Source organism: Marmota flaviventris, chromosome 6 (assembly GCF_047511675.1).
Source record: "Marmota flaviventris isolate mMarFla1 chromosome 6, mMarFla1.hap1, whole genome shotgun sequence".
Classification (NCBI taxonomy): domain Eukaryota; kingdom Metazoa; phylum Chordata; class Mammalia; order Rodentia; family Sciuridae; genus Marmota; species Marmota flaviventris.
The window spans coordinates 157100094-157110831 of NC_092503.1; the positions used below are offsets into that span (position 1 = coordinate 157100094).

The window sequence follows — 10738 nt, forward strand, 5'->3', positions numbered from 1 at the left end:
TCAGCTCTCTCTCCTGTTTATGTGTGACCATTGTCAATTTTAAAAAAATCGTTATTTGTCCTCTTTGCCTCTTTAAGGAGGCCCTGCTTATTTTCAGTCCTGGAAATCCAGAACTCCTGTGCTTTTCTTTTTCTCTTGAAAGGACTTCATAGGCAGAGACAAAAACACCTCATTTCCAGGACGTGCTTTCTTTAGTGTGTTCTGTTTCAATACATTCCAAACAGGCTGAGATCTGTAGTTTGAAAAACGCTGCTTGAATCCAATCCCTTAACTTTCAAATAAGAATACAATATAAATATAATTTTTTATTTGGATTTATTCATGAAAAATGCCCAGGGCCAGTTCCCCTGCATCCCTGATATGGATGCTTTTGGAATCAGATCTTCCCCCTTTCTCTAAACTCTTCTCTACTTTAGCTACCCCTTGGAGGCCTCACCAAATCCCAGGGCTTTAAATACCATCCACATACCAAAGACTCTCAGATTTATGACTCAAATGAAGTCCATCCTCCCCCAGAACTTCTCTCCTCAAGACCACCAGTGATTCCATGCTGCTAATCCAAGAAATTATTCTTGGGCATCCATCCACACTTCCGTCCACAGCAGTGGATGCAGTTGATTACCCCCTGTTCTACTCGGAAATCTCACAAACTGCATAGTTTCTGATTTTCCCTTTCCCACCTCCACCAGTGCACACTTAATTTTCTCTTATAGAGAGAAAAACATCTCACTCTTCTAGTTAAGACTTTCAGCCACATCAAGTTTGAGGGCCTAGCATTTATGAAAGCATTAAACAAATTGAAATCCTACCAACCCATAAAGAAAATGTAGCAACCATTCATTATTGTTTTAAAGTAAAATAAGACTGGAAGGAAAGCAAAGATAATGCAGATACCAAAAATTGATATTAAATGTCATCTTTTTTTTTGGGGGGGGAGGTGGGTACCGGGGATGGAACTCAGGGGCATTCAACCACTGAGCCATATCCCCAGCCCTACTTTGTATTTTACTTAGAGACAGGGTTTTACTGAGTTCCTTAGCACTTTGCCATTGCTGAGGCTGTCTTGGAACTTGCAATCCTCCTGCCTCAGCCTCCCGACCAGCTGGGATTACAAGTGTGTGCCACTGTGCCTGGCATTAATAAATATCATCTTAAAGGACACTTAATATCATGTTAACTAATATTATGTTAATTAAAACCAAGAACTAAAAATTTAAAATGCCTTCAAAAATTATTATTCTGCTTTACTTTGGAGATTTGTAGCAAAGGTTGTAAAAAATAAATTTCATGATGTTCATGTTGAGGAAAACAAAATGGATAGATTTATTTTGTTATTAACTATAAGACATCCATAGGGGTTTTATTTTGAAGAGAAAAGAAAAAAAGTAGAATTTCAGAAATTGGTAAGAGCTGGATACAAGATATCAGCACACTTTTTCCCTCCCAGCAGTGAGATCTAAGAAAGCAAGAACTCTTATTCACATTAAAACAACAACAAAAAAACCTATAAATGAATTAGGAATAAAATTAAGACAAGTACACGGAGTTCAGGAGGAAAAAAACAACAACAACAAATCCTATTATATAAATAACAAATTATAAATAAGATGTTTTATTTCAGTTTATTGGGAAAATGGATGAAGTATTTAATAAATGGGTTTGGAACAGCTGCCCATCCTTCTGGGAGAATGTTACTCAGATTCTGTGTTCATAATATAAATTCTAGCTGGATTAGACAATTTATCTTTAAGATAAAACAAACAACAAAAGAAACTTTATAAAGAAAATGTAGTAGTAGTGTAGTAGTGTACAATTTCTTAACCCAAACTGGAAACTTTTAAGTCATAAGACAAATTTATTATTAAAACAATATTTAAAAAACCCCACATACCCAATACAAGCTTTTGCATACAAATGGGAAGTACATCACAGGAAATAAAAACACAGGTAATGAGTGTTTTCACTGTTGTGACCAAAACAGATGAACAAAAAAACACAACTTGGAAAGTCTCTTTGGAGCTCAGTTTGAGTCTCAGTCCATAGACGGAGGGCTCCACTCCTTGGTAAGGCTAGACTGAACGTGAGGGTGAAGACCTTCTCCCAAACATATACTCACCCACTTCCAGCCACACCCTGCCTACAGCTAATCCCTATAAGGGGCTTCACGAATCAATTATGCTAAAACCCTCATAACCCAACCAGCTTAATTCCAAAACTTCTCTTCATGTTTCCAATGTGACAAGTTAGATTGGTGTCAACTAAGGAAACTGTATCAAGCTCTTTTCCTGAATCACGTAGGTGGCTCTTAAAAGAGCCGTTGGGTCACTGGAAAGTTTCCAGCCAGGATTTTCACTTTTTCTTGGGGGCTGCCTTCTTGGGCTTGGCAGCAGTCTTTGGCTTGGTCACCTTCGCCTTGGTCGCCTTGGGCTTCACCGCCTTGGCCTTAGCAGGGCTTCTGGCTACCTTCTTTGGCTTCACGACCTTAGGCTTCTTAGGGCTCTTAGACGACTTCTTCGCCATTGCGGGCTTTTTTGCCTTCTTCGGAGTCTTGACATTCTTCTTCACCGCGGCCCCTGCGGGCTTTTTGGGCTTCTTTGAAGAGCCCGCGGACTTGGCCTTAGCTGCCAATTTTGTGGTGCTGGGCTTGGCTTCCCCGGAGGCCGCCTTCTTGTTGAGCTTGAAGGAGCCGGAGGCGCCGGTGCCCTTGGTCTGCACCAGGGTGCCCTTGCTCACCAGGCTCTTGAGGCCCAGCTTGATGCGGCTGTTGTTCTTCTCCACGTCGTAGCCGGCGGCCGCCAGCGCCTTCTTGAGCGCAGCCAGGGACACGCCGCTGCGCTCCTTGGAGGAGGACACCGCCTGGACGATAAGCTCGGACACTGAGGGGCCTGCAGGCTTCTTCTTGGCGGCGGCCGCCGTCTTGGCGGGCTTCTTTGCCTTCTTGCCAGCGGAAGGCTTCTCGGGGGCGGCCGCCGTAGCGGCTTGGGCGGCCGGCGCCGTCTCGGACATGGCGACTGCTACTAAAGAAGTGAACTGGCTAGACTTGGCGGAGCGGGAGGCCCGCCGCGGACCCGCGCGGCGTATTTATAGAGCGGGGCTGCGCCGTGATTGGTGCACGCAGGTGCCCGCCCCTCGCACCTAGCGCCGCGCGCAGCGGAGGGCCTCGCCCGTCCGGGGGCGCTGGACTTCCCTCTGCGCTCTAAAGCATCCTTAGAGCCGCCCCTGAGGCTTGGTGCGATGGACGCTGTAGGCCGAGCAGGGTGGGGCAGTACTGTCTACTAACACCAAACGGTGTAACCTCCCTCTCGAAAAGCAGCCCCTATTGTGGGAGAGGGGTGCCCTTTCTAAGTGAGACAATCAAAAAAATCCAAGGGGCGTCCCTTGAAACTGCTAGAAGGTGCTCTGTCCCTAATGCTCGCTTCTCACTTTTTAAACTATGTAAAGGATCGTGTATTGGATGGTGGGGGAGCTAGAGGAAGGCGAGGCCTTGCCTCAGGTTTAGGACCGGTTTTCATCCGTGCGGTCTGGTTTCTTAGCAACGGAGAAAAGCTGTCTGGTGCACACCTTGCACATATTTTGGTCAAAGAACAGGTCGTGGGAAACTATAGAATTCACTAAACCCAGTTACCATACTCCGTGTGTGGGGAACCGTCTGAAAACAGTTTCTTCAATCGCAACTTACTCCTGCGGTCCGGCGCGCTTCTCTGGTTCTGGGTGCCCTTTCATCCTCAAACCCGAGGTCTACAACCTCCATCCACTGGCAGCCCAGAACCGCCCATCCGCCCTAGCAACGCAGACTTGGGCTCTCGAAGGAGCCTAGGAGCCTAGGAGAGGCAATCATTAAACGCTGGAAGGACTAAGCGGTTCCCTGAAAGGCATTGTATCAAGAAGTTAGGTCCCCTTTGTGTGAAAACAAGAGGGCACGCCCCTGACGTAAGATTTCAAGGCAATTTCCCTTTAATTTGTGTTTGACAGTACATTAACTTCAAAAGCAACTGCATGATAAAACGATTTAACATTAAGAACTAATGGCTATAAACTAAAGGAAGAATGAAATATTGTTAAACTGTCATCCTTTTCTACAACACTGCCCTGGGTAATGGCCCAAGGACTCCGGGGAACAAGGCAGTGACTTCTCATTCCCGCGTGCATCCTTGCAGTTTTCAAACAAGTCCGCACTGGCCTATGACTCCTGAGATTTCCCTACTATCTTTTAGAGCACGAGATAATGTAATCGTCCCAGACTCCTATTGTGCCCATCTTCTTTACTGCCTCGAATTTTATTAAGAAGCTGTTTCCAAATACATTAAGTGATTTCTAAGAATTTGGAAGATCAACTGGAAACGGAAGTAAGTATCTTACTTTGAAAGGGATAGTAAATTACACAGTGCACGTTCACAAGAAAGACTTAATTTTTTTTTTTGTTAAGGAAACTTTGAAAAACATAAACCTTTCTTAGTGTAATAAACAAAGCATGTAATAAAATGAAGCTTTTAAAACGGAAAGACTACAAATTCTCAGAGGCATAATTGGTTTCTACACTGCTTTCTCATTCAAATAATGGTTTGTCTTTGTTTCCACTGTGTTAAAAAGTGCGGCTTCAGATTAAGTGGCACCCCTCCACACAAATGAAGGATGCTAGATGTGCTTTCTAAATGGCTACCAGAAAAAAATAGAATAAACCAATGAAAAGATAGAAGCTTCTGTTAAAACAATATCCAACATTTTAATGTTTGAGGCACAATTTGCAAGGTTAAATTATGCTCTTTGCAGTGTGGACTCCAGTTTCTCTTAGTCGAGGTCCACCGCCTGCTTCACGAGGGGCCACGACTTCAAGCTGGGTGGGCTGGCGCGCTACTGTACGTGGCGGCAGCGCTGGAGTGGCAGCCACCGCCATTTCTCACCTGGCAAAGCGCTAAGTATAGAATTCAGGAAAACATTGACCACCTGACAAAAAGGACTCCTATTACAGACTCGTTTGGGAGAAATAATATTATTTACTTTACGAGATTATGCTTTTGCAGGTTTCAACGAAGGTCGTTAGTCAACTAAAACATTACTAAAGGAGTCGCTTTTTCAGACACTAACCATGAATCGGGTACTCGGCATGATACGTCAAGAACGTTTCCGGGGAGCGGGTTAGCAATGTTCACTTAATCGTAACACTCCCCGGGAACTGAGGGTTAAACAGATTGGAGAACTACTGTAGCATGAAAATCAGGGTCTAATTTATAGATAAAAGTACGCTTTGAGATTATAAGGATCAGATATGAAAGACGAAGAAAGTTAAAAAAAGAAAAAAAAACTGAAAAGAACAGAGGGTATAACCGAGTAGCCAATGAAACTGCATTTTTTGGACAATTTCACAATAAACCAATCAGAGCCTGCTACGTAGAGCAAAACATTTTTAATCATCCAATCGCTGCACTTTACATACTATAAATATTAGTAATGCAGCTGACCGACATTTCCCTTGCTGTTGGGTAGCTTCAGTTTTACTGAAATGGCTCGTACTAAGCAAACGGCCCGTAAGTCCACTGGCGGCAAGGCCCCGCGCAAGCAGCTGGCCACCAAGGCCGCTCGCAAGAGCGCCCCGGCCACCGGCGGCGTCAAGAAGCCTCACCGCTACCGGCCCGGCACCGTGGCGCTGCGCGAGATCCGCCGCTACCAGAAGTCCACCGAGCTGCTGATCCGCAAGCTGCCGTTCCAGCGCCTGGTGCGCGAGATCGCGCAGGACTTCAAGACCGACCTGCGCTTCCAGAGCTCGGCCGTCATGGCGCTGCAGGAGGCCTGCGAGGCCTACCTGGTGGGTCTGTTCGAGGACACCAACCTGTGCGCCATCCACGCCAAGCGCGTCACCATCATGCCCAAGGACATCCAGCTGGCCCGCCGCATCCGCGGGGAAAGGGCGTAGTTAGGTTTCCAGTTTCATTTTTGCCAAAGGCTCTTTTCAGAGCCACCCACATTCTCAAATAAGGCAGCTGTGAAAACACTTAAGAAGGCCAATCACTTAATGACATTGCACTTCACCACTTGTTACATGCCATGGGGTGTTCGAGGAACATCAGTAATACACTTCAAAGGCTAGAACGACCGAGTTTAAGCACCACAGGAATCACATCCCAATCCTAAATTTAAAAAGAAATTTGTTGTTTAGCTCAAATAAATCACCATGAGGAAGACTGATAGAAACAAGGCGAATTAGTGGGTTAATTCCCTGATGGGATTAACTGCGTGGCAACTGTAGGGAGTGGCCAGAAGAGATGGGCTTTGGGATATATCATGCGAGCCACTTGCCTTCACCACACTCTTCTGCCTCATCTTAAGCCCCAAGGAATGCAGCTGGCTGTCTAAGGACTGAGACCTCTGAAACTATGAGCCATCTAAATAAACCTTTCCTCCCATAAGAAAAAAAAAAAAAAATATGGACAGACTCCAGACCCACAAGCCCCATTTTTTTCACCACATAAAGACATTTAGAATTTCTCACTTAAAATGTTTTTGCAGTAAATGAATTTACATTTAAATGCTAAATTAGTTCCGGAAAGAATAAAGAAAGCAAAGACCAGTGGTAGAGCTGCCTTGGCGCCTGCCGCTTCCCGGGGACTAGGAGGAGGGCTTAGGGGCGGGGACTGTAGACGTCACGTTTCCCGCCCGCGCGCTTTCCATTCTTTACATTTGCTAGGGGCTGAGAGGAGGGGCGAGGTAGGTATATAAGGGTCGGCTCTGCGCGGCTTCCTCACTTGGTGTTGGGTTTGATCTTCGGTAACCATGTCTGGCAGGGGCAAGGGCGGAAAGGGCCTGGGCAAAGGCGGCGCCAAGCGCCACCGCAAAGTCCTGCGGGACAACATCCAGGGCATCACCAAGCCCGCCATCCGCCGCCTGGCCCGCCGTGGCGGCGTCAAGCGCATCTCCGGGCTCATCTACGAGGAGACCCGCGGCGTGCTCAAGGTGTTCCTGGAGAACGTGATCCGCGACGCCGTCACCTACACGGAGCACGCCAAGCGCAAGACGGTCACGGCCATGGACGTGGTCTACGCGCTCAAGCGCCAGGGCCGCACCCTCTACGGCTTCGGCGGCTAAGATGCCTGGTTTTCACCGTCGCTGACATTACTCCATCAAAGGCCCTTTTCAGGGCCGCCCAACCACTCAAAGAAAGAGCTGTCGGACCGCATGGTAGCATAGCCGGAGAGACGCGAATTTAAGACTTGTATCCACTTAGTCGCGCCTGTTTGCTAGGTGAGTAGGGCCCACTTAAGGAAAGTGAACGAAAAAGAAATAAGTATTGTGTAAGGAACTTGCATCAGTTTCCTACGAACAAAGAGAATCATTACCCTATCAGGAAGCCTATCCGTGGGTATCAGCCAATCAGAACTGATGACCTAATGTATCTGAGAGCCAGAGAAGGGGGATGGGTAGGCTGCTGCTAGGTTTGTGACACTGAAAAGCCGTTTTAGAGCATTTTCTTGTGCATTGAAACTAGATGGAGAGACCACGATCTGGGTTTGGGGAGAAAAGATTCCCCTCTGTATTAACACAAACCTTTTCAATTACCCATACTTTTTCTCCATTAGAGAAGAATGAAAATTAGGGTGTCCTAAAATTTGTCATGATGGTTGAGCTGACTACACTTAAGATTCAGGAGTTGCAACAAGGTGGGAGAATTGACGGTATAGACAATGTAAACTATCAATAGAGACAGTTTCCATTTTTCAGCATGTGTATACTTATATATAGACCTAGTCTATAGATCTAGATGTATATATAGACCTAGTCTATAGATCTAGATGTATATTTGCGGTGTGTGTGTGTGTGTGTGTGTGTGTGTGTGTGTGTTTGTGTAGCAGAGGCAGGCAGCGTGGGAGGCAGCAGGTGAGGTTGGTCAGGACAGATGCTGCTGGTCTGTGAACGTATGCCAGATTGAGATGTATGGACTTTGTGGTCAGTCATTATGGCCACAGTTTTCAAGGGTGTTTCTGATGCAGCTGTGTTCATATAACATCAGGTTTCAGGATCCAGCTAGAATAGGGATGTGGACTGACTTGATATTCGCTAATAGGAAGCCTCTTATTCTCATCTGAAGAGACAATTGCTTCTCTCACTTAGTTCCTTTTGGTATCATTTTTGTAGGGGGTGACTTCAGGCAAGGCTGAATGTCTCCTTGATATTGGGGTCCCGTTTTCTACCGGATATTTTTTTTTTTGGGGGGGGGGGGGGAATGATGAAAGTACCTAGCTTGGCTTAACTAAACACAGACAATGGAGAGAATTCATAGCTACATCCCGAAGGGTTTCAGGAATTGAGTCAGGAGAAAATACCAGCCTGGTTGGGAAGGTGGTCATTTTATGTCCTTTTTTGCTGGTGTCCTTTAAGAGACACTCAATGTCCTCATGCAATGTGCCTGTGACAATTAAGATCATCAGTGAGCAAATTAAATTTTACTCTCCTAATGACTAGCCAGTGGAAAAAGACATGTAGTTAACAGGTGGCCTATATGGAAGAAGTGGTAGCTTCTCTTCTGGTCTGTCTGGCCTTTTTTGTTTGCTCGACTTGCTAATAGGGACATACTCATGTAGTCATAACCACCTCTGCTGTGAGTAGAAACCTCTGAGCCTTCCTCAGTCCTTTCATGCAATTCTTGCTGAATTTACAGTCCCTGCCTCATCCCTCAAATCCAGACAAACTGCCATGCTGACTGGAGAATCACACTGGTGGGTCTGGTGGAGGCCTGGGGACTCCTGTGGAAGATTCATGAATACGTTCACTTAAAAACCCTCAGAAACTACATGCCAGACCTTAGCCCTGTTCTAGGTGCTAGGGATACTTCAGGAACAAAACAATGTTTCACTCTCAAGACATTATAGTCTAGTTGGGGGAAGACAGACAATAAAGAAAAAAGATTATATGTATTATTACAGAGAAAATAGCATGCACACAATCTCACACATACACATGCTAGTTTACAAATGAGCAGGAATATATATACATATATATATATATATATATATATATATATATATATATATATATATTTTTTTTTTTTTTTTTTTTTTTACAAAGAGTGAGTGGTCAAGGGAGATTTCTTTTATAAGGAGGGTAATTTGAGCAGAGGCCTGAATGAAATGAGGACTCAAGACTTGCAGATATTAAGATAAAACAGCTCCAGGGAGGGGAAAAAAAAAATGAAAGTGTAAAGACTCTGACTCTGGGAACCTCTTGTCCATTTCAAATACAATGAGATCAACTGGAAAAAAAAAAAAAAAAATGTGATGCAGAATGAGGTCAGTGGATAGCCAGGATTCAGATTTGGTTGGTGTTAGGGTAGCTGGTACAAATATTCGCCAGAGACACAAGCAAATGTTTACCAGCAAAGAATATCTGTCAAGCTGCCCTTCTGCAAGGCACAGCAGCCTGCTGAAAAAAGTAGTTAATTATATAGTCATATACAATGGAGTAGTTAAAAAATAACCCATCTGGTCCTATATGATTGTTACTTGATGTCATTGTTGAGGTTTCATGCCGGGGTCCTGCCCTAGCGGGGTCCAGGGAGTCCTGAAGGATGAGTGGCCTCCGCGAAAAGATGAGACAGGAGTCGTTTCCTTGGAGCAATCTCCAGAGAGAGAGCTCTAATGCAGCTTTCTCTGGGTCATCTTTTATTACAATTTTTCTCATCATTATAGATTCAGAATACGTCATTGATTACACAATTTCAAAACTTTGCCAAGACATAACGTTTCCTTAACCATAATTAGGGGTATAGAAAAATGTAACATCAGTTTACATTTTTACAGGATGTGACTTTTTAGTTATCAATCATTAATAAAATGTGTCACTAGTTTACATTTTTTCAGATTTTCCCAAGATGTACAATTTTCTTATTAACTAATGCAAAACTATGTAACCAGACTCTAAGTCTCCTAACCTATCATTAACCTTTAAGTTTAAAGTATACCTGCACTTTTATTTCTAATCTAAAATTCCCATCTAAAAAAGTCCCCTTAAATCTTATACTTAAAATATCCTAAAGTTCATAAGCCATTCTTAAAACATATCAGAAACCCATACAGCTAAAAACTTAAGAATTCTAAACCCAAGAATCTAAATCGAATAATACTTCTAACATTATTCTAAAAATATGTCTTATAAAGCTACTTTAATTAATTCCTAAATTTATTCTCATAAAACTGGTTGAGCTGCTTTCTCAAAGAGTTTCTTTGTTTCTCAGTCAAGGTGCACTAGTTCTTATGTCTTTATAATCTTTCTCAATAAAAAGTAAGTTCTAAACATCAGTCCACTTTCTGCCAATATTAAGTATGCTCATCATAAATCCCTATGTGTAGTAAAAGAGGGTTTATACAAATGAAAAGAATGTATCCTTATATGTCTTAACTTTCGTAAGTGTATAACATAACTTTCCTTAAACAAGAATGAAACTACATATGGTGGGTTTTGTACAATAAGCATAATGATTAGGTTTTCTAAAAGGCCAAAAATATGAGCTTGGGTTCTAGTTGATATAAACAATGTGGTGCCTAAAATTCTCCTGACCTTTCAGAGAATGATTGTTGTCCATTATCAGTTTTGTCTTCAATGTGCTGAGATAGTAGAGCAGCTTTCTAGTTGTCCTTGATAAGTTGAGGGGTAGTAGAAGAGCCTTCAAGGCATGAACTACCTGTTATGTCTGGCCATCTGAAATTCAATTTGGTTTGGCATTTAACATACTCATGCCACCTGTCAGGAA

General features: G+C 43.8%; 3 protein-coding genes across 3 annotated transcripts; 2 read left to right on the forward strand and 1 right to left on the reverse strand.

The window, feature by feature from the left end:
- Positions 1-1784: 1784 nt before the first annotated feature.
- On the reverse strand, positions 1785-3039 carry H1-1 (H1.1 linker histone, cluster member). Its single transcript, XM_027948190.2, has one exon. The coding sequence runs from the start codon at positions 3004-3006 to the stop codon at positions 2350-2352; it is 657 nt and encodes a 218-aa protein (XP_027803991.2). The 5' UTR covers positions 3007-3039; the 3' UTR covers positions 1785-2349.
- A 2461-nt stretch (positions 3040-5500) lies between these two features.
- LOC139706289 (histone H3.1) lies at positions 5501-6177 on the forward strand. The gene has a single exon (XM_071613985.1). It carries the CDS (start codon positions 5501-5503, stop codon positions 5909-5911), a length of 411 nt encoding a protein of 136 aa, XP_071470086.1. The 3' UTR covers positions 5912-6177.
- A 579-nt stretch (positions 6178-6756) lies between these two features.
- On the forward strand, positions 6757-7113 carry H4c1 (H4 clustered histone 1). The gene has a single exon (XM_027948175.2). The coding sequence runs from the start codon at positions 6769-6771 to the stop codon at positions 7078-7080; it is 312 nt and encodes a 103-aa protein (XP_027803976.2). The 5' UTR covers positions 6757-6768; the 3' UTR covers positions 7081-7113.
- The last annotated feature ends 3625 nt before the right edge of the window (positions 7114-10738 follow it).

Coding starts and splice junctions, on each gene's coding strand:
- H4c1 (XM_027948175.2), top strand. CDS start 6,769: ATGTCTGGCAGGGGCAAGGGCGGAAAGGGCCTGGGCAAAGGCGGCGCC.
- LOC139706289 (XM_071613985.1), top strand. CDS start 5,501: ATGGCTCGTACTAAGCAAACGGCCCGTAAGTCCACTGGCGGCAAGGCC.
- H1-1 (XM_027948190.2), bottom strand. CDS start 3,006: ATGTCCGAGACGGCGCCGGCCGCCCAAGCCGCTACGGCGGCCGCCCCC.